The 24,335-nt window shown below is 45.7% G+C and overlaps 1 protein-coding gene across 2 annotated transcripts in view; it reads left to right on the top strand.

The window, feature by feature from the left end:
- LOC124000640 (putative cytochrome P450 120) overlaps nt 1–24,335 on the top strand; it is a 46,167-nt gene that overhangs the window by 8,253 nt on the left and 13,579 nt on the right. Inside the window, exon 9 of one of the 2 annotated variants that reach the window (XM_046307172.1) lies at nt 8,656–8,783. In XM_046307172.1, the coding sequence (XP_046163128.1) occupies nt 8,656–8,783 (128 nt within the window). Of the gene's footprint in view, nt 1–4,529; nt 6,277–8,655; nt 8,784–24,335 lie in introns of those variants that run through there. The other variant, XM_046307173.1, reaches the window with a different exon arrangement.

Raw genomic sequence — 24,335 nt, forward strand, 5'->3', positions numbered from 1 at the left:
CTGCTCCAACTCTTGTCATCAGTTAGACAGCCAAGATCATGGGTCGTAAAAAACAGAAAAGGTTGAGGTAGATACTGTATGTACATATCACAGGAGGATGCTGAGGCAAGAATGGCTAGTAACAGTGACTAAGGTTCAGGGCAGGGTATGGCTAGTGATGACTGTGTATTGACACAAACGTGTGTCAATAATATTTTCATATCATAATAATCATATCATAATATTTTTTTGCTCGGAATGTGTCTCTACCCCACTGCAACTGACTGTGTCTACATTCCGCATCTGCGGTGGAAAGTGGCAGAGCTACAGCGCTGTTTGTCAGACCAGGAGACATCCCGAAAATCGGTCTTCTCACAAAAACGTCTGTGGTGTCTGAAAGTTTTGGCTTACTAACTAATATGACCACTCTATGGAAAGATGAGACTCTCACGAACATGACAGGGATTTGAACTTGAATATTTCCATAAACACTCCAGCTAACTGGTCTGCACATGCTCTGAGGACACGGCTTGGGATGCTGTCTAGGCCGACAGCTTTCTGAGAGTTAACACGCTTAAATGACTTACGTCGGCAACGGAGGCGTCAGTGGCTGGCTGGCTTTCCCTTTTTAATCCTCCTTTTAATCCACGTGTAGCACCGGTGATGTGTTGATAGAATTTGGTTTTCCTCAGATTTCCTTAATTAAAGTCCCCAGCTAGAAAAAAATGTGGCCTCGAGATATGCGGTTTCCAGTTTGCACATAGTCCAGTGTAGTTTCATGAGCGCCGTCGTGGTGTCTGCTTGGGGGGAACGTACACGGCAGTGATGATGAGCGAAGAAAATTATCCCGGGAGGTAATTTTACCGCTCCATTGACCAATGTGCAATCACTGGAGAATATACTGGATGATCTCCGTTCGAGACTATCCTACCAACGGGACATTAAAAACTGTAATATCTTATGTTTCACCAAGTCGTGGCTGAACAACGACACAGATAATATACAGTTGGCTGGGTTTTCCGTGCATCGGCAGGACAGAACAGCTATGTCTGGTAAAACGAGGGGTGGGAGTGTGTGTCTAATTGTCAATAACAGCTGGTTTGTGATGTCTAATATTGAGGAAGTCTTGAGGTATTGCTTGCCTGTGGTAGTACCTCATGATAAGCTGTAGACCACACTATCTACCAAGTGAGTCTATTTTTCGTAGCCATCTATTTACCACCACAAACCGATGCTGGCACTAAGACCACCCTCAACGAGCTGTATAAGGCCATAAGCAAAAAATACTATCATTCAGAAACGCCGCTCCTAGTGGTCGGTGACTTTAATGCAGCCAAACTTGTAACTGTTTTACCTCATTTCTACCAGCATGTCACATATGCAACTAGAGGAGAAAAAAACTAGACCTGCTTTACTCCACACAGACACATACAAAGCTCTCCCTCGCCCTCCATTTGGCAAATCTGACCATAATTCTCTTCTCCTGATTCCTGCTTACAAGCAAAAACTAAAGCAGGACGTACCAGTGACTAACTCAATACAGAAGTGGTCAGATGACGCGGATGCTACGCTACAGTTTTGCTAACACAGACTGGAATATGTTCCGGGATTCATCCAGTGGCATTGAGGAGTTTACCACCTTAGTCACCGGATTCATCAATAAGTGCAGCGACAACGTCGTCCCCACAGTGACTGTATCCCAACCAGAAGCCATGGATTACAGGCAACATCCGCACCGAGCTATAGGCTAGAGCTGCCGCTTTCAAAGAGCAGGACACAAATCCAGAAGCTTATAAGAAATCGCGCTGTGCACTCAGATGGAGCATCAAACAGGCATAGCGTCAATACAGGACTAAAATGTAACCCTACTACACCGGCTCTGATGCTCGTCGGATGTGGCAAGGCTTGCAAACTATTACGGACTACAAAGTGAAACCCAGCCACGAGCTGCCCGGTGACGCAAGCCTACTAGACGAGCTAAATGCCTTTTATGCTCGCTTCGAGGCAAGAAACACTGAAGCATGTATGAGAGCACCCGCTGTTCCGGACGACTGTGTGAAAACGCTCTCTGTAGCCGATGTGAGTAAGATCTTTAAAACAGATCAACATTCACTAAGCCACGGGGCCAGACTGATTACCAGGACCTGTACTCAGAGAGTGCACGGGCCAACTGCCGTGTCTTCACTGACATTTTAGACCTCTCCCTGACCGAGTCTGTAATAACTACATGTTTCAAGCAGACCACCATAGTCCCTGTGCCCAAGAAAGCAAAGGTAATCTGCCTAAATGACTTTGAAAGGCTAGTCATTGCTCACATCAACACCATCATCCCGGAAACCCTAGACCTATTCCAATTTACATACTGCCCCAACAGATCCACAGATGACGCAATCTCAATTACACTCCACACAGCCCTTTCCCATTGACTAGAGCTCAGCATTCAACACCATAGTGCCCACAAAGCTCATCACTAAGCTAAGGACCCTGGGACTAAACACCTTCCTCTGCAACTGGATCCTGTACTTCCTGATGGGCCGCCCCCAGGTGGTAAGGGTAGGCAACAACACATCTGCCACGCTGATCCTCAACACAGTGGCACTTCATGGGTGCAAGCTTAGTCCTCTCCTGTACTCCCTGTTCACCCAAGACTGCATGGCCAAGCATGACTCTAACACAAGTCTAGGCAAGTCAGTTAAGAACAAATTCTTATTTTCAATGACGGCCTAGGAACAGGCAGAACGACAGATTTGTACCTTGTCAGCTCGGGGATTTGAACTTGCAACCTTCCGGTTACCCTGCCACCCCGGCAAGACAAAGGAGCTGATTGTGGACTACAAACAAACTCACCAAGACAGTTTCAGAAGAGAGCACGACAACACCTTTCCCCCCTCAGGAGACTGAAAAGATTTGGCATGGGTCCCCAGATCCTCAAAAACTTCTACAGCTGCACCATCGAGAGCATCCTGACCAGTTGCATCACCGCCTGGTATGGAAATTGCTCGGCGTCCGACCGTAAGGCGCTATAGAGGTTTGTGCATATGGCCCAGTACATCACTGGGGCCAAGCTTCCTGCCATCCAGGACCTATGTACTAGGCGGTGTCAGAGGAAGGCCCAAAAAATGGTCAAATACTCCAGTCACTCAAGTCATAGGTACCGGAGTGCCAAATCTAGGTCCAAAAGGATCCTCAACAGCTTCTACCCCCAAGCCATAAGACTGCTGAATAATTAATCAAATGGCCACCGGACTATTTACATTGACACCCCCCCTTGCCCTTTGTTTTTATACGGCTGCTACTCGCTGTTTATTTTCTATGCGTAGTCACTTTATTCCTACCTACATGTACAAATTACCTCGACTAACCTGTACCACCGCACATTGACTCTGTACCGGTACCCCCTGTATATAGCCTTGTTATTGTTATTTTATTGTGTAACTTTTATTAAATTTTTTACTTTATTTTATGTAGTAAATATTTTCTTAACTCTATTTCTTGAACTGCATTGTTGGATAAGGGCTTGTAAGTATGCATTTCAACGGTAAGGTTGTTGTATTCAGTGCATGTGACAAATACAATTTGATTTGATTATAGTTACTCCACAATACTAACCTAATTGACAGAGTGAAAAGAAGGAAGCCTGTACAGAGTACAAATATTCTAAAACATGCATCCTGTTTGTATCAAGGTACTAAAGTAATACTGCAAAAAATGCTCTGAAATTAAAGTGTTATGTTTGGGGCATCATGTTATGGGTATGCTTGTAATTGTTAAGGGCTGGGGATTGTAAATGTCACTGTGTGTGTGTGTGTGTGTGTGTGTGTGTGTGTGTGTGTGTGTGTGTGTGTGTGTGTGTGTGTGTGTGTGTGTGTGTGTGTGTGTGTGTGTGTGTGTGTGTGTGTGTGTGTGTGTGTGTGTGTGTGTGTGTGTGTGTGTGTGTGTGTGTGTGTGTGCATATCGCCAGTGCAGGTAGAGTCACTGCAGATAGTCCATACAGATAATCTGGGTAGCCATTGATTAGCTATTCAACAGTCATCAGAGGCGCCAGGCCTTACATGGCATCATTAAGGTGGCGGATTAAGATTCCTGAGCTTTCGGAAAGACGTGAGTAATCCTCTCAAATGGAACGGGGGTGTGTGCAGCAGCACTTTGAGCATGTCCTGTTGTTGCTTGCTGGTGGAATATTAACTGAGGTCAGTGAGTCTCACTGTTCTCTACAATGGACTGACTGGAGATGAGATGTTTCCACTCTGGACAGTCAGAAATAATGAGGAAACACTGACAGACCATCGCCTCTTATTTCCTGCTCTAGCTAGGCCACTGCGTTCATTGACTTACCCCTAGACTCTTGGACATCAGCACACTTTGACTCTGTAAAGTCCTCTGCAACAATCACTCTTGGACTCACACTTTATTCTGGAGCTCATGAAAGGCTTTATGTTTCACGTCAGCTGCTGCATCCCCTTTGTGCCAGCCTATGATCAGAGAAGTTCCAGACAGCAACTCCTGAAATCCAGACCCATCTCTGCCCATGTTGTGTTTCTTTCCCTCAGAACCCAGAGCCCCAGCCAGCCCCAGCCCAGCCCAGGTGGGCCCATATGCTGCCTGCTAATGGGGTTATACATAAATCATCCTCATCTGGCCAACTGCCTGCCAGGCTTCCTGATAGAAGGATGTGCATGTCACTGGAAATAAGGACCAGGCCTGATGAGGGGCTGTAGTCTACTGGGGACCTGTGATACATTACTGTAGCTCCTCAGCTTCAATCAGCCCTCTTTAAAAGCCAGGGATCATGAATACAGACATCCTAAATATGTGATATCTCTTTTCCCAGTTTTGAAATCGTTTTCATAGAATCTTATTTCCCCAGAATCTCTGCTACAATACAATGATCAGTGTTCCTTTAAAAAAAACAATGATCGGTATTCCGAGAAGTGTTTTGTCTAGCACTCTGCAGAGTGTGGAGACACATTAAGCAGTGTTTTTCAGAGCCCGTGTGTGTGTGTTTGTGTGTGTGCTCATGACTGCATGAGTGTGAACCATGTGTGTGTGTGAGTGATCTCTGCTCTGCTCTGAGAGGAGGCTCTCTGTCTGCCCTTGATAAACAGGAAGCAGCTTTTCAATAATGACATCTCAGTGCTTCTCTGTGATGGACTTAATGCCTTAAACACCCCACTGCCTCTAAATGAGTTAATGCCTTAACAAAAACCCCACTGCCTCTAAATGAGTTAATGCCTTAACAAACACCCCACTGCCTCTAATTGAGTTAATGCCTTAACAAACACCCCACTGCCTCTAAATGAGTTAATGCCTTAACAAAAACCCCACTGCCTCTAAATGAGTTAATGCCTTAACAAACACCCCACTGCCTCTAAATGAGTTAATGCCTTAACAAACACCCCACTGCCTCTAAATGAGTTAATGCCTTAACAAACACCCCACTGCCTCTAAATGAGTTAATGCCTTAACAAACACCCCACTGCCTCTAAATGAGTTAATGCCTTAACAAACACCCCACTGCCTCTAAATGAGTTAATGCCTTAACACCCCACTGCCTCTAAATGAGTTAATGCCTTAACAAACACCCCACTGCCTCTAAATGAGTTAATGCCTTAACAAACACCCCACTGCCTCTAAATGAGTTAATGCCTTAACAAACACCCCACTGCCTCTAAATGTTTTTTAAAGTTCATTTTATTTTATTTATTTAACTAGGCAAGTCAGTTAAGAACAAATTCTTATTTTCAATGACGGCCTAGGAACAGTGGGTTAATTGCCTGTTCAGGGGCAGAACGACAGATTTGTATCTTGTCAGCTCGGGGATTTGAACTTGCAACCTTTCGGTTGCTAGTCCAACGCTCTAACCACTAGGCTACCCTGCCGCCCCCTAATTGAATTAATGTTTTAACAAACACCCCGCTGCCTCTAACAAAGTAAATGCTTTAACAAACAGAGCGAGAGAGATGAAGAATGAATTATTCCTCTGGATTCCCTCTCTATGTTTTTTGCCAGTCTAAATATGTTCAGTAAGTAAATAGTGATTACTAATTATATACAAAATGTATGTTTCTATAATTACAAACCTCAGGTTGTTTCTACTATGTTCATAGCAGCACTGTATGTGAGGATTTCTGGGAAAATCTACCATTCCCACATGAAAAAATACTTCAGTATTTACTACATAATTCTGTAGTAAACTGCAGTATACTTAAGCAATAAGGCACGAGGGAGTGTGGTTTATGGCCAATATACCATGGCTAAGGGCTGTTCTTAGGCATGACGCATCACACCCCTGAGGTGCCTTATTGCTATTATAAACTGGTTATCAACATAATTAGAGCAGTAAAAATAAATGTTTTCTCATACCCGTGGTATACGGCTGTCAGCCAATCAGCATTCAGGGTTCTAACTACCCAGTTTATAATGTAGAATACTATACTACAGACTGTAGTATCCCTTGATCATGTGTAGTACTTATTATACTGTTGTAGTATACTGTACAATGCTATGGTAAATACTACAGTATTATCTGCAAAAATAACACTGTAATGTTCGCAAAAATGCTACAGTCAGCAGAAACACCACTTTTTGTACTATAGTTAACACTATAGTATTTCAATAAAACTTGTTTTTCAACCACTCCACAAATGTCTTGTTAACAAACTATGGTTTTGGCAAGTCAGTTAGGACATCTACTTTTTAAAGTAATTTTTCCAACAATTGTTTACAGACAGATATTTCACTGTATCACAATTCCAGTGGGTCAGAAGTTTACATACACTAAGTTAACTGTGCCTTTAAACATCTTGGAAAATTCCAGAAAATTATGTCATGGCTTTAGAAGCTTACGATAGGCTAATTGACATCATTTGGGTCAATTGGAGGTGTACCCGTGGATGTATATCAAGGCCTACCTTCAAACTCAGTGCCTCTTTGCTTGACATCATGGGAAAGTCAAAAGAAATCAGCCAAGACCTCAGAAAACAAATTGTGGACTTCCACAAGTCTGGTTCCTCCTTGGGAGCAATTTCCATACGCCTGAAGGTACCACGTTCATCTGTACAAAAAATAGTACGCAAGTATTAACACCATGGGACTACACTGCCGTCATACTGCTCAGGAAGGAGACGCGTTCTGTCTCCTAGAGATGAACATACTTTGGTGCAAAAAGTGCAAATCAATCCCAGAATAACGGCGAAGGACCTTGTGAAGATGCTGGAGGAAACAGGTACAAAACTGTCTATATCCACAGTAAAACGAGTCCCATATTGACATAACCTGAAAGGCCTCTCAGCAAGGAAGAAGCAACTGCTCCAAAACCGCCATAAAAAAAGCCAGACTACAGTTTGCAACTGCACATGGGGACAAAGATCGTACTTTTTCCTCTGATCTGATGAAACAAAAATAGAACTGTTTAGCCATAATGACCATCGTTATGTTTGGAGGAAAAAAGGGCGAGGCTTGCAAGCTGAAGAACACCATCCCAACCGTGAAGCATGGGGGTGACAGCATCATGCTGTGGGGGTGCTTTGCTGCAGGAGGGACTGGTGCACTTCACAAAATAGATGGCATCATGAGGTAAGAAAATTATGTGGATATATTGAAGCAACATCTCAAGACATCAGTCAGGAAGTTAAAGCTTGGTCGCAAATGGGTCCTCCAAATGGACAATAACCCCAAGCATATTTCCAAAGTTGTGGCAAAATGGCTTAAGGACAACAAAGTCAAGGTATTGGAGTGGCCATCGCAAAGCCCTGACCACAATCCTATAGCAAATTTGTGGGCAGAACTGAAAAAGCATGTGCGAACAAGGAGGCACACAAACCTAACTCAGTTACACCAGCTCTGTCAGAAGGAATGGGCCAAAATTTGCCCAACTTATTGTAGGAAGCTTGTGGAATGCTTTGACCCAAGTTAAACAATTTAAAGGTAATGCTACCAAATACTAATTGAGTGTATACTTGTTAGTGGGAATTCTAGATTCCTATATGTTTTGTAGCCAAAACCAAATTCGCACTCTTTCTATCTCATTAATGAGATGTAAGTTCATGAATTATGCATGAAGTAGATCGAGACCAGTCTTAAAAGCTAGGTAACAGCGTTTAATTCAAGAGAGTACTACCACATACACATATTTCCACAGGTTATAAACTGAAAATGACGTCAGCGTTTTCTAAACGTTCTATCTCTTAGAGGCCCTATAGTTTCTCGAGCTTTCGCTCCACGCCTGAAGTCAAGGTCAGTCAGTATAAATCAGCATTCTAGACAGTCTGGAGATAGTCCGTTCCTGCCACCTGGAGATACAAATGAATGAACTAAGGAACAGACCTTCATTGTTACTAAACTACATTATATACAATTGGGAATGGGAGCAAGAGAGAAAATTCATATGTACAGTACATTATAGCATTTGGACTAGTCAGTTCTGATTGGAATGTATACATAATTACTAATTTCAACCATAATTTCCTCCAACAATACTACAGTTTTATTTTACTACAGTATTTATACTATAGTTAACTGTAAATACTACAGTATACTACAGTAAATACTACAGTGAATACCTCAGTCAAGACTGCAAAAACACTAAAGTACTATAGTATTTATACCACGTTGAGTTATCAAATGACTGCCCTCACAACTCAATGCCAGTCTCCTACTGTTTTATTCACTCCAAAGGACACTACTCTGGGAGGCTTCCACATTCCCAAGGCTTACGCTGCCATGTATATCAGCCACGCCATCCACCGCGACCCGGAAGTGTTCCACCAGCCAGAGGACTTCCTGCCAGAGAGGTGGTGTGGAAGGTGAGGACTTTACACAGAAACCCTTCTCTTTTTGCTTTTACAGTAGCATCGTTCACTTCTTTGCTCAAACGGGCCAACCTCCACCTATACTAAGATCTTCTGTCTGAGCACACAGCTGTGCCTCAGTGTTTAACAGTTTACCAAATCAAAAGTAATGTTTTGTTCTGACCTTGTCCTGTCTGTGTGTGTGTGCCTCTGTCCACGCCGGTAGCCAGGCTGCAGCTGGAGTTAAGCAGTTTTATCAGTATTGTCTCTTTCTCTCTCTTTCCGTCTCTCTATTTCTCTCTCTCAGCCTTTTTTTAGTCTAACAGCTTTCTCTCTCTCTGCAGGGTTTTATTCTGGTATTATTCTCCCTCTTTTCTTTACCGTGACCTGGTTGACCCCTTGCATTCTCCAGCTCACTTCACAGACACCTGGGGCTCCGGTTTAAAAATAACACCCTCTGTGCTGAGAACATGTTATGTATTCTCTCGTCCTCCCTCTTTCTTACTTACTTGCTTTCTTTTGCTTTGAAGCCTCCTGTGTTTGTGTGTGTATACATTAGGTTGGACTCTTTACTCCAGTGTTCATGAGTTCCCTTGAATCATTAGAGAGTGTGTCCTCTGAGTCCATCATGGAGCCCAGGCTGGAAAAACAGCCAATTATAAAGGTCTCAGGACAACTCTCACATACTCTCAAATTTCCAATAACATATCCACAAATGTACTGTATTTTCTCCAATACCTTTAGAATATACCCCATGTAATGTAAGGATTTTATATGTTTGCCATTATTGGATGATGAGCTCGAGAAGAACATTTGAAATATGCTGATGATGAATCTATTCAGTGGAGTTACCATCTGGTGTTGCCTGTGGTTCTAAAGGAGGGACTTCTATATTGTGAGCTCATCTTGTCCTGTTCTGAAGGATTTACCATAGAAATAGATACATTAATATATATGGGATTTATCTTTATCTCTATTCTATGGGAGAGGCTGATCATGAGAACAACTGAGTATCAGAGATACTGTTGCTAAGGCTGTCAATGCTTAGCGCCCAAAGATCTGGCAAGAGACAAAATTAGTCATACAGTTATAGTGTTACAGTGAAATTCTGTGGTAAAACTGTGATAATGTCTGATAAGCGCATTATAACAATGTGTGAAATTCATACCATGACTGATGAATCAATAAACAATGTTCAGGGTAGGTGCTCTGATGATTGGGGGTGGGGGGGTCACAGAGAGTGAGAGAGAGAGAGAGAAAAATAGTAAGACTGTTAGAAAGGTGGAGACGGTGAATCGAACTGGCCTAATTGTCATTTGGATGCACACAGATGCTGCCCACTGCTGCATGGCATGATCCATGATGGGACCTGGCTTGTTCGCCGTGTATGAGGTCACAGTGATGTGGTGGTTCAGCTCAGTGAGAGGAGAGAGGCCTGAGGATGGCCTGAGGATGGCAGGGGATGGGGGGTAGCAGAGCTCAGTGAGAGGAGAGAGGCCTGAGGATGGCAGGGGATGGGGGTAGCAGAGCTCAGTGAGAGGAGAGAGGTCTGAGGATGGAGGTAGCAGTGCTCAGTGAAAGGCCTGAGGGGATGGCAGGGGATGGGGGTAGCAGTACTCAGTGAGAGGAGAGAGGCCTGAGGATGGCAGGGGATGGGGGTGCTCAGTGAGAGGAGAGAGGCCTGAGGATGGCCTGAGGATGGCAGGGGATGGGGGTAGCAGTGCTCAGTGAGAGGAGAGAGGATCTGAGGATGGCAGGGGTGAGAGGGGGTAGGCAGCAGCTCAGTGAGAGTAAGAGGAGAGGCCTGAGGATGGCAGGGGATGGGGGTAGCAGAGCTCAGTGAGAGGAGAGAGGCCTGAGGATGGAGGGGAGTGCTCAGTAAGAGGAGAAAGGCCTGAGGAGCTCAGGGGTGAGGGGTAGAGAGCTCTGAGGATGAGCAGCTCAGTGAGAGGAGAAGATCTGAGGATGGCAGGGGGGTAGCAGTGCTCAGTGAGAGGAGAAGAGGCCTGAGGATGCTCAGGGGATGAGGATCTCAGGGGGGGGTAGCAGAGCTCAGTGAGAGGAGAGAGGCCTGAGGATGGCAGGGGATGGGGGTAGCAGAGCTCAGTGAGAGGAGAGAGGAGATTAGCAGGCCTGAGGATGGCAGGGGATAGGGGGTGAGAGGAGAGAGGCAGGAGCTCAGTGTGTAAGGGAGAGGCCTGAGGATGGCAGGGGATGGGGGTAGCAGAGCTCAGTGAGAGGAGAGGATCTGAGGATGGCAGGGGATGGGGGTAGCAGAGCTCAGTGAGAGGAGAGAGGCTCAGTAAGAGGAGAAAGGCCTGAGGATGGCAGGGGATGGGGTAGCAGTGCTCAGTGAGAGGAGAGAGGTCTGAGGATGGCAGGGGATGGGGGTAGCAGTACTCAGTGAGAGGAGAGAGGTCTAGCAGTGCTCAGTAAGAGGGATGAGGATCTCAGGGGATGGGGGTAGCAGAGCTCAGTGAGAGGATGGAGAGAGGCTCTGAGGATGGCAGGGGATGGGGGTAGCAGAGCTCAGTGAGAGGAGAGAGGCCTGAGGATCAGGGGATGGGGGTCAGTGAGAGGGGATGGCAGGGGGGGGTAGCAGTGCTCAGTGAGAGGAGAGAGGCCTGAGGATGGCAGGGGATGGGGGTAGCAGAGCTCAGTGAGAGGAGAGAGGCCTGAGGATGGCAGGGGATGGGGGTAGCAGAGCTCAGTGAGAGGAGAGAGGTCTGAGGATGGAGGTAGCAGTGCTCAGTAAGAGGAGAAAGGCCTGAGGATGGCAGGGGATGGGGGGCAGCAGAGCTCAGTGAGAGGAGAGAGGTCTGAGGATGGAGTAGCAGTGCTCAGTAAGAGGAGAAAGGCCTGAGGATGGCAGGGGATGGGGGTAAGAGGAGAGAGGCCTGAGGATCTCAGGGGATGGGGGTAGCAGAGCTCAGTGAGAGGAGAGAGGCCTGAGGATGGCAGGGGATGGGGGTAGCAGAGCTCAGGGGATGGGGGAGCAGAGGAGAGGCCTGAGGATGGCAGGGGATGGGGGGTAGCAGAGCTCAGTGAGAGGAGAGAGATCTGAGGATGGCAGGGGATGAGGGGCAGGGGAGCAGAGCTCAGTGAGAGGAGAGAGGCTCTGAGGATGGCAGGGGATGGGGGTAGCAGTGCTCAGTGAGAGGAGAGAGGTCTGAGGATGGAGGTAGCAGTGCTCAGTAAGAGGAGAAAGGCCTGAGGATCTCAGGGGATGGGGGTAGCAGAGCTCAGTGAGAGGAGGGGTCTGAGGATGGCAGTACTCAGTAAGAGGAGAGAGGCCTGAGGATCTCAGGGGATGGGGGTAGCAGTGCTCAGTCTGAGGATGGAGGTAGCAGTGCTCAGTAAGAGGAGAGGCCTGAGGCCTGAGGATCTCAGTAAGGGAGAAATGGGATCAGGGGATGGGGTAGCAGAGCTCAGTGAGAGGAGAGAGGGGATGGGGGTAGCAGTACTCAGTGAGAGGAGAGAGGTCTGAGGATGGGAGGTAGCAGTGCTCAGTAAGAGGAGAAAGGCCTGAGGATGGCAGGGGATGGGGGTAGCAGTACTCAGTGAGAGGAGAGAGGTCTGAGGATGGCAGGGGATGGGGGTAGCAGTACTCAGTGAGAGGAGAGAGGTCTGAGAGGAGAAGTGCTCAGGTAAGAGGAGAAAGGCCTGAGGATCTCAGGGGATGAGGGGGGTAGCAGTGCTCAGAGCTGAGGATCAGGGGATGGGGGTAGCAGAGCTCAGTGAGAGGAGAGAGGCCTGAGGATGGCAGGGGATGGGGGTAGCAGAGCTCAGTGAGAGGAGAGAAGCCTGAGGATGGAGGTAGCAGTGCTCAGTAAGAGGAGAAAGGCCTGAGGATCTCAGGGGATGGGGGTAGCAGTACTCAGTGAGAGGAGAGAGGTCTGAGGATGGAGGTAGCAGTGCTCAGTAAGAGGAGAAAGGCCTGAGGATCTCAGGGGATGGGGGTAGCAGAGCTCAGTGAGAGGAGAGAGGTCTGAGGATGGAGGTAGCAGTGCTCAGTAAGAGGAGAAAGGCCTGAGGATCTCAGGGGATGGGGGTAGCAGAGCTCAGTGAGAGGAGAGAGGCCTGAGGATGGCAGGGGATGGGGGGTAGCAGAGCTCAGTAAGAGGAGATTGGCCTGAGGATGGCAGGGGATGGGGGGTAGCAGAGCTCAGTGAGAGGCCTGAGGATGGCAGGGTATGAGAGGGGGGCCTGAGGAGCAGAGCTCAGTGAGAGGAGAGAGATCTGAGGATGGCTGGGGATGGGGGTAGCAGTGCTCAGTGAGAGGAGAGAGGTCTGAGGATGGCAGGGGATGGGGGTAGCAGTACTCAGTGAGAGGAGAGAGGTCTGAGGATGGAGGTAGCAGTGCTCAGTAAGAGGAGAAAGGCCTGAGGATCTCAGGGGATGGGGGTAGCAGTACTCAGTGAGAGGAGAGAGGTCTGAGGATGGAGGTAGCAGTGCTCAGTGAGAGGAGAAAGGCCTGAGGATGGCAGGGGATGGGGTAGGTAGCAGAGCTCAGTGAGAGGAGAGAGGCCTGAGGATGGATGGGGGTAGCAGAGGTGAGAGAGAGAGGCCTGAGGATGGCAGGGGATGGGGGTAGCAGTGCTCAGTAAGAGGAGAGAGGCCTGAGGATCTCAGGGGATGGGGGTAGCAGAGCTCAGGTCTGAGGATGGCAGGGGATGGGGTAGCAGGCCAGTGAGGAGGCCTGAGGCAGGGGATGGGGGTAGCAGAGCTCAGTGAGAGGAGAGAGGCCTGCAGGATGGCTGAGGATGGCAGGGGATGGGGGATGGGGGTAGCAGAGCTCAGTGAGAGGAGAGAGGCCTGAGGATGGCAGGGGATGGGGGTAGCAGTGCTCAGTGCTGAGGATCAGGGGATGGGGGTAGCAGTGCTCAGTAAGAGGAGGAGAGGATCTCTGGGGAGGCAGTGCTCTGAGGATCTCAGGGGATGGGGGTAGCAGAGCTCAGTGAGAGGAGAGAGGTCTGAGGATGGATGGGGTAGCAGTGCTCAGTAAGAGGAGAAAGGCCTGAGCAGATCTCAGGGGATGGGGGTAGCAGAGCTCAGTGAGAGGAGAGAGGCCTGAGGATGGCAGGGGATGGGGGTAGCAGAGCTCAGTGAGAGGAGAGAGGCCTGAGGATGGCAGGGGATGGGGGTAGCAGAGCTCAGTGAGAGGAGAGAGGCCTGAGGATGTAGCAGTGCTCAGGGCCTGAGGAGGGGGGTAGCAGAGCTCAGTGAGAGGAGAGGTCTGAGGATGGAGGTAGCAGCCTGAGGCTCAGTGAGAGGAGAGAGGCCTGAGGATGGCTGGGGATGGGGGTAGCAGTGCTCAGTGAGAGGCCTGAGGATGGAGGGGATGGGGGTAGCTGAGGGAGAGATCTGAGGGATGGCAGGGGATGGGGGTAGCAGAGCTCAGTAAGAGGAGAGAGGCCTGGATCTCAGGGGATGGGGGGATCTCAGTGAGAGGGAGAGGTCTGAGGATGGGGTAGCAGTGCTCAGTAAGAGGAGAAAGGCCTGAGATCTCAGGGGATGGGGGTAGCAGGAGAGAGGCCTGAGGATGGCAGGGGATGGGGGTAGCAGAGCTCAGTGAGAGGAGAAAGGCCTGAGGATGAGGATAGCAGAGCTCAGGGGATGATGGGGGGTAGCAGTGCTCAGTAAGAGGAGAGAGGCCTGAGGATCTCAGGGGATGGGGGTAGCAGAGCTCAGTAAGAGGAGAGAGGCCTGAGGAGGATGGCTCAGTAAGAGGGATGAGGCAGGGGATGGGGGTAGCAGAGCTCAGTAAGAGGAGAGAGGCCTGAGGATGGCCTGAGGATGGCAGGGGATGGGGGGTAGCAGAGCTCAGTGAGAGGCCTGAGGATGGCCTGAGGATGGCAGGGTATGGGGGTAGCAGTGCTCAGTGAGAGGAGAGGGGCCCCCAGGGAAAATAAAGCCCCATCTGCTGGTAAGGAAAGTGAACAAGAAGAGAGTTTTTACACACTGCTCTGGTGATTATCCATGAGCATCATGCTCTGTGGCAGCAGAATGGAAAATGTGAGGTAGACTAGTCTAGAGACTCACTCATCTAGGCAATTGAAGCTCAGTTTTGCTCTTTTAATTATATTGACTCATATCTCCCTCGCCTGTAGTGCTTCTAAGTAATTTGAGTCAAAATGAGACATGGAACAATATGTGGAGGACAAAGTAGAGCGATAGAGAATATTGTATGGATATGCACCAATGGAAAGTCATCAATCAGTAGTCATCAACAGTCTGATTGGCCACTGTAACCGCCCACACGCACAAGCACACACGCGCACAAGCACACACGCGCACAAGCACACACGCGCACAAGCACACACGCGCACAAGCGCACACGCGCACAAGCGCACACGCGCACAAGCGCACACGCGCACGCGCACACGCACACGCACACGCACACGCACACGCACACGCACACGCACACGCACACGCACACGCACACGCACACAGACACAGACACACACACACAAAAGGTTTAAGTGAGGGGAAGCGTTCAGTACTGTCTGTGTCACATGAAGAATAGAGAGACATTCAGGGGGGAATGCGTTAGAAAAACACATTTTAATAAAAACCAGGGGGAAAATAACTAATACATTTTTCATAAATGGAATTGTGTTCATTATTTTTTTGTATTTTTAAAAGCACTGCATAAACAGAGAGGGGGGGGCTATGTTTACGTGTTTATGTTTTACAAACAGTGACTGTCTGGGAGTAATGTGGATGAGTTCAGAGCTACAGATGTAGGGTCTTAATTTGAGCCAGTTCGCTATGTCAAGTATATACAGTAACAGGAAATGTGAATTATTATTTTGTAGGGGGGGTTGATACATTTTTTGTAAGGGAAAATCAAGTGTGACATTTCAGTGGAAATTACAAACTTAAGAAGCATTTTTAAACCTCAAATGCAAGTTAAAAATGTCCTGCAACAGGGTTATCAAATTAAGATCCTACATCTGTACACAGACAGGCTGGCTAGTTTTCATTTCGGTTGACTTTAATATGAACGTGCCCATGTGCTGTATAGGAAAACGAAATAAAGGGGTTAATGGTGTTGTTTTTATTGTTGTGGCGTTGCTCAAGTCAGGAGAGCTGTCTGCTTCTCATGCAGTTTGATAGTAAAGCAGAAATACTGTAGAAAGTGATTCAACCATTCATTAAAGTGGCTTGCGAAAGCAGCTACACTTTAAATATTGTATCACTTATTTCTGACTTATAGTTAAAGGGGCTTGTGAAGCAAGAGTCCCCAATTTAAGTCTTCAACATTCTGACTAATTATTATTATTTTTTACCATGCTAATCCTTTTACACCGTTGAAACTTTAAAACGTGGAGACTGGATTGGAGTTGCTTGTATATAACTTTTTTGATCTATTTTATACTTTTTAAACTACTAACCTGCGATGGGTATACAGAAATGACCCATTTACAGAGGAGTATAGAATGCAGTGATGTGTCCTATAAGGAGGATTGGTGGCAAATTCGGATGGCCGAATGGTAAAGAACATCTAGCCGCTCGAGAGCATCCTTACCTGCTGATCTATAATTTATGTTTCCGTAATCTACCCTGGGTAGGATGGTCATCTGAATCAGGGTTAGTTTGGCAGCTGGGGTGAAAGAGGAGCGATTACGATAGAGGAAGCCAAGTGTAGATTTAACTTTAGCATGCAGCTTTGATATGTGCCGAGAGAAGGACAGTGTACCGTGTAGCCATACTCCCAAATACTTGTATGAGGTGACTACCTCAAGCTCTAATCCCTCAGAGGTAGTAATCACACCTGTGGGGAGAGGGGCTTAATTCTTATCAAACCACATGACCTTTGTTTAGGAGGTGTTCAGAACGAGGTTAAGGGCAGAGAAAGCTTGTTGTAGAGTGTTTTAACACAAAATCCGGGGAGGGGCCAGCTGAGTACAAGAATGTATCATCTGCATATAAATGGATGAGAGAGCTTCCTACCGCCTGAGCTATGTTGTTGATGTAAATTGAGAAGAGTGTGGGGCCTAGGATAGAGCCTTGGGGTACTCCCTTGGTGAGAGGCAATGGATGAGACAGCAGATGTTCTGACTTTATACACTCTTTGAGAGAGGTAGTTAGCAAACCAGGCCAATGACCCATCAGAGACAGCAATACACTTTAGCTGTCCCACAAATATGGAATGGTCTACTGTATCAAAAGCTTTGGCCAAATCAATAAAAATAGCAGCATAACATTGCGTAGAATCAAGGGAAATGGTGACATCATTGAGGACCTTTAAGGTTGCAGTGACACATCCATAACCTGAGCGTTAACCAGATTGCATTCCAGAGAGAATACTATAGAAGAATGCCAGTCAGTTGATTATTGACAAGTTTTTCCAACACTTTTGATAAACAGCGCAAAATAGAAATAAGCCTATAACAGTTAGGATCAACTTGATCTCCCCCTTTAAATAAAGGATACACCGTGGCTGCCTTCTAAGCAATGGGATCCTCCCCAGAAAGGAGAGACGGGTTAAAAAGGTCAGCGATAGACAGGCTTGGCGATGATAGGGGCAGCAACATTAAAGAAGGGGTCTAAACCATCTGACCCAGATGTTTTTTTGGGGTCAAGTTAAAGGAGCTCCTTTAGCACCTCAGACTCAGTCACTGCCTGCAGGGAGAAACATTGTAGCGGGGCAGGAGAAAAAGAGGGAGGAGCATCGGGGCTAGTCTCATTGGAAGAGGTGGGAGATGAGGAAATGTTGGACGGGCAAGGGAGTATGGCTGAGTCAAATAGGAATCCTGACTTATTAAATTGGTGATTTTAAAGAGCTCAGCCATGTGCTTCTTGTCAGTAACAACCACATCATCAATGTTAAGGGACATGGGCAGCTGTGAGGAGGAGGGTTTATTATCCAGGTCTTTAACCGTTTTCCAGAACCTTTTGGGGTTAGACCCACAGAGAGACAACTGCTCTTGCCCTGCTTCTTATGGCTGCAGGGGCCGTATTGAGTAGCTTGGATGAAAAGGTGCCCATTGTAAACGGCCAGCTCCTCAGTCTCAGTTGCTAATATATGCATATTATTATTATTATTATGATTATATATTTTTAAAACAACCTGAGGATTGATTATAAAAAACGTTTGACATGTTTCTGTGGACATTACGGAAACTATTTGGAATTTGTCTGCGTTGTCGTGACCGCTCTTTCCTGTGGATTTCTGAACGTAACGCGCCAAACAAACGGAGGTATTTTGGATACAAAAATAATCTTTTTGGAACAAAAGAAACATTTATTGTGTAACTGGGAGTCTTGTGAGTGAAAACATCCGAAGATCATCAAAGGTAAACGATTAATTTGATTGCTTTTCTGATTTTCGTGACCAAGCTACCTGATGCTAAGTGTACTTAATGTTTTGTCGAGCGATCGATTAACCTCTTGCTCCTACCTGACATGCAGGCGTCCCATCTAGACATCTGGAAATGCAAATGCGCTATGCTAAATGCTAATAGCACTCGTTAAAACTCAAACGTTCATTAAAATACACATGCAGGGTACTGAATTAAAGCTACACTCGTTGTGAATCCAGGCAACAAGTCAGATTTTTTAAATGCTTTTCGGCGAAAGCATGAGAAGCTATTATCTGATAGCATGTAACACCCCAAAAGACCCGCAGGGGACGTAAACAAAATAATTAGCATAGTCGGCGCTACACAAAACACACAAATAAAATATAAAACATTCATTACCTTTGACCATCTTCTTTGTTGGCACTCCTAGATGTCCCATAAACATCACTATTGGGTATTTTTTTCGATTAAATCGGTCCATATATAGCCTAGATATCGATCTATGAAGACTGTGTGATCAACAACAAAAAATAGCGTTTTATAACGTAACGTCATTTTTTAAAATTAAAAAAGTCGACGATAAACTTTCACAAAAAACTTCGAAATACTTTTGTAATGCAACTTTAGGTATTAGTAAACGTTAATAAGCGATCAAATTGATCACGAGGCGATGTATATTCTATAGCTGTACGTCTGGAAATAATGTCCGGGTAAATTTCAACCAAAATATCCGGTCGGAGACCGGAAGAACTGCGCTGCCTTGTGTCTGTTTGACCAAGAAACAAATCGTAGGCAAATGACAAGACTGTTGACATCGTGTGGAAGCTGTAGGTATTGCAACCTCGGCCCCATTTAATGTGGATCACGTTTAACAATGGGTTGAAGTGGCGCATGGATATATTTTCCCATTTTCAGCGATCAGATTTTCCTGCACTTTTCGATGAAACACACGTTCTGTTATAGTCACAGCCGTGATTTAACCAGTTTTATAAACGTCTGAGTGTTTTCTATCCACACATACTAATCATATGCATATACTATATTCCTGGCATGAGTAGCAGGGTGCTGAAATGTTGCGCGATTTTTAACAGAATGTTCGAAAAAGTAAGGGGTAGGAGTAACAGGTTAATGCTATGCTAGGCTATCAATACTCTTACACAAATGCTTGTGTAGCTTTGGTTGAAAAGCATATTTTGAAAATCTGAGATGACAGTGTTGTTAACAAAAGGCTAAGCTTGTGTTTCAATATATTTATTTCATTTCATTTGCGATTTTCATGAATAGGAAACGTTATGGTAATGAGCTTGAGGCTATGATTACGCTCCCGGATACGGGTTTGGAGTCACAAGAAGTTAAACAAGATATTTTGTCACGAAAAGATGCTCGACTATGCAAACTAAACTGCAAAGATATTGTCTGTGAGTGCCAGAGAACTGATGTTACAGGCGAAACCCAGATATAAAAACAACCAGGAAGTGCCACATTTTTTGAAACCGCCTCATGCCAATGACTCCTTATATGGCTGTGAATGAGCTACGAATGAGCTTACGTTTTCCACATTTTCCCCAAGCTGTCTACAGCATTGTGACGTCTTTTTAGGCATTTCCCTTCAAGAATGGCTGTATGGGACCATATATGGCATGTGGTCACATGGTGTCTCCTGCAGAAAACCTTGCGTAAAATACTGAGGTAGCCATTTTGCCAATCGCTTCTCATGAGAAACCAACTGCCTCAACGGATATATTAAGTCGATCTGTAGTTTATACTTTTTTTAAATAATTCAAAGTAATAATGTTGATACAGTAGTTTATCAAAGTAATCAGACCAATTATTTTACAAAATGTAACTTGGAAAATATGTAACTGCTTAGCATCTGGGACAGAGTAGCAGGCCGTTTACTCTGGGCACCTTATTCATCCAAGCTACTCAATACTGCCCCCCCTGTCATCAAGAAGTTAAACTTATTAAACTTTCATGGGATTTCATGGGATCCACTTTCATGAGATTTCTTCAACATTCTGAAGCTTCCATTGTGACATCATCATTTCCAACCTTCCATTCACTGTGAATGCAACAATGCAACTTCTGATACAAATCAGATACTTTGACTACTTCCCAAAAAGGTCTAACTGCCCTGCAATTCAAATCTGAAATCAGAACATAATTATCTAGTATCGATCAAATGTTACACCTGTTGATTAAGTAACCACATCAACAAAATGTTCCCTTACGTTTTCTAAACCGCTTTTCCAGACACATTGGTATACTTCTCTGCTATTCAAATTTGGAATCAGAACAGGATTATCTGGCACCAATCAAAAGTTACAGCTTTTTTTTCTGAGTTTATAGTGGCGAAAAGTAGCTAGATATTGCCAGCTAACAGCTCTCTCATGTCGTCATTGAGCAGCCCAAACAGAGCCATTGCTATGGATACTCACACATGCAGAGGAGCACATGGGCAGCGCAGGCAAAAAATATTGAAGAGGGTGATTGAATTTAAAACGACATATTTTATGATGATGAAGAATTGTGAACACCAAGAAAGCAGATACACATCGTCTTCCTTCATATTTCACGCGATCACTTCTGATCACATGTTTTGGTCTGATCATATAAAATAACTCGCCAACAGTAACTCTTGAACCATTCAAGCTAGAGACACCAAATCAACTTTCACATATTCAGGTTGTCTTAATTTCATTTTTTTAAAACTTTCATCAAATACTATATCAATCTATATCAATTTGCTACAACTAGCCTAAAACTAGCCTAAAATAACTCACTAACAGTAACTAATGAACTGTTTAAGCTGGAGACACCAGGGCCTCCCGGGTGGCGCAGTGCCAGCTGTGCCTTCAGAGACTCTGGGTTCGCGCCCAGGCTCTGTCATAACCGGCCGTGACCGGGAGGTACATTTGGCCTAGCGTCGTCCGGGTTAGGGAGGGCTTGGCCGGTAGGGATGTCCTTGTCTCATAGCGAACCAGCGACTCCTGTGGCGGGCCGGGTGCAGTGCGCGCTAACCAAGGTTGCCAGGTGCACTGTGTTTCTCCGACACATTGGTGTGGCTGACTTCCGGGTTGGATGCGCGCTGTGTTAAGAAGCAGTGCGGCTTGGTTGGGTTATGTATCGGATGACGCATGACTTTCAACCTTCGTCTCTCCCGAGCCCGTACAGGAGTTGTAGCGATGAGACAAGATAGTAGCTACTGAAAACAATTGGATACCACGAAATTGGGGAGAAAGGGGGTAAAAGAACATTGAAAAACGCTGGAGACACCAAACCAACTTTGAACCCATCAACAATAACTCTTGTACCATTCAAGATAGAGACACCAAACCAACTTTCACATGTTCAGGCTATCCTATCCACTGCCACATAAATACTTTCAAAGAGCTGAAGCAAGTCACATCATTTTTAATAATGGAAAATGACAATCTAGTTCCCATTTTTCACTGTAGCATGGCACCATTATCAGGACTGGCAGACTGGGATGTGACAGTTTGTAGGGAGGACAGTGTGGGAGAGAGGAGGTTATCAACAATGCTCAACTGCTTAGTACTGCTCTCTCTAGCACCTCCAAGAATAGAAGAAAGCTAATAAACAACCTAATAAACCATTTGACTTTTACTTGACTATTCTTGTTTTGTCAGACATCCAGCATTATTACATTTACATTTACATTTAAGTCATTTAGCAGACGCTCTTATCCAGAGCGACTTACAAATTATTAGAGCCCCATAGATTCTATCTCTCCATCTAGACAGGATGTTGATCTGGGGTAACGGAGGGTACCTGCTGTGTCTGCTACTCTGTCATTTAATAAATAATCATAATAATTTCCTCCTCGGACGAGACAGGACGGTCCTTTTAGCTGCTGTTGCTGTGGTTTCAGTGCAGCTGTGCAACAGATGTTGTGTGCAGCTGTGTGCATGTGTGTGTGTGTGTATGTGTGTTGGGCAGGGCAGTAAGCTTAGTTTGTCTTAGCAGACAGCCCCGGTGTGACTGAAACTCTGACCAAAAAATAGATAGCAGCCTGAAGACATGTGGATACATCCATTACAGCCATTGTTGAAGTGGTTTAGGTTAGTCTCAGACGTATGTCTGGGTTTTCATTTCACTAAGTAACTCAAGGACAGCTTCTGTTTCACTGATAGCTCAGTATATACGCATTGACTGTGACAACATTGTAAGGGAGTAAAAACAAACAAGAATAAACTTGTCACCATTCCAAAGGTTATTTAAGCTATAGTCTATAAAATCTCCCACATCACAAGATAATTCATGGAAATGAATAGTCTTGTTACCATGCATTTAAAGGAAGAAAACACTCCTCCTCCCTGATATGAATTATTTGTATGGCTCTTACTAGCATTGGTAGTTCTCAATAGGCAGGAGGTCCTGATCAGAACCAGGTAAAGAGAGGCTGATGGCAGGTCCTGCTGGTTTAGCCCGCTGCTTTATTATTCGTGAAGTCATGAATTAGATTTACGAGCTCTCCTGTGACACCAGCTCACTCCACATAATAAGGAAAATCCACTGAAATTCATACTGTGCGAGATGTGTAGGTTAAATGCTTTAATGCTCCTGTTGATCGTTATTGCAGCACATTAGGTCCAGGCTCCACCCTTAAGTCCCTCAATAATAGTGATTATGTCATTTCTCAAGGTGCACTCGAATTATGATGAAACAGAGGTTAATGGATATGGGATGTGATAATGGCTACATAAAGCTTCTGTCATTTATTCATATAATTAAATATATTTAATCGTCACTCTCCGAAGGGGATATCTACCTTCCATCAAAATTCATGTATTGTAGTGGCAATAGGTTATTGTAAATTATCCTAAAATGGTGAATTGTTTTCCTTTATCATGTCAGATTTGTATCATATCAAATGTGAGTGTCTTTCTCTCCACACACAGTAGATAACTGTTGCCATGGCAACTGGTGACCTGACCGTGTCTGTACCAATGGGGATTCCGCTATGCATATGGCTGGGCCTCCATTCTGATGTTGTATTAGCCTTATGAATGAAGTCTTCATATTTCTTGCATGTAATTTTATCGATACATCCATTTGCATCCATGCAATGTCCATTGGTATGTGTCTGTGTGTGTGTGTGTGTGTGTGTGTGTGTGTGTGTGTGTGTGTGTGTGTGTGTGTGTGCACTGGTGTGCTTGTTTGTGGGAAAACTGTGTGTCTCTGTGTGTGTGTGTTAGCGTCCAAGTGTGTGTTTGTGAGTTGAGAGAGAGAGGGATGCTTCTCTATTGTATGAAGCCCTGGGAAGGAGGATGATTCAGAAGTGAGTCAGAGCAGAGCATCCCTCTGCCCCCCTGCCTTAGCTACAGAAGGGGGATGGATGAGGCTCCTCTCTTTTCTACAGCTGCTCTTTCTGCAGTGAGGTGAAGGACACAGAGACACAGGGACTCATCATCACACAGACTAATGACCTCTGAGTTGGGTTTCCTTCCTAGAAAGTAACACCCTTAAGATTTGGGGGAGAGACACAGGATCAAGTCAGTCAATACGCTGGCCACAAGCCAAGCTTCTGTTTCGCTCTGCGTGATGAATATTTCAGAGACTGTCCCAAAGGACACACTATTCCGTATATCGTGCCTGGTCAAAAGTAGTGCACTAGTGCATCATTTGGGAGGCCGTCAGACCCTCCTACTCTCCTTATCAACTGCCTCTTCAAATCAATCCGCTCGCTCTTCGAGGACCAACATCCTTCTTCATCTGCATAAACCCTCTTCACCCTCTTCATCTGCATACACCCTCTTCACCCTCTTCATCTGCATACACCCTCTTCATCTGCATAAAACCTCTGAGACTATAGTGTTTTTCATCAGCATACAGAGTACAATAACCCTTTACACAGGGCCGTCTGTAGCCTTTTGTGGGCCCTAAGCAAGATTGCCCCCCCCCCACCACCACCACCAAGTTGGCAAAATGTTTAAGTGGCCCCCCTATTGACAGCGGAGAGAAACATGTACGTTTTAAAGTTAGTTTTCTGCACTTCGACAAATTTTGCCATAGGTGAAGAGAACATTTGATAGAACATATCATGCAATTCTTCCTATTTTTCCATGTGGTGTAGAGAAATATTTGCAGTTTTAAAGCAAATTTCCTGCAATTCTACACATTTTGCAATGACTTATGCCATATGAGTGAGAGTGACTAACAAAATCAATGGGGGCTCCCTGGAGGTCAGGGCGCCTGGGTAGAGGAGTGCCCTGTCTGTATTCATCCATGATAACTG

The sequence above is a fragment of the Oncorhynchus gorbuscha genome, linkage group LG16, assembly GCF_021184085.1.
Source record: "Oncorhynchus gorbuscha isolate QuinsamMale2020 ecotype Even-year linkage group LG16, OgorEven_v1.0, whole genome shotgun sequence".
Lineage (NCBI taxonomy): Eukaryota > Metazoa > Chordata > Actinopteri > Salmoniformes > Salmonidae > Oncorhynchus > Oncorhynchus gorbuscha.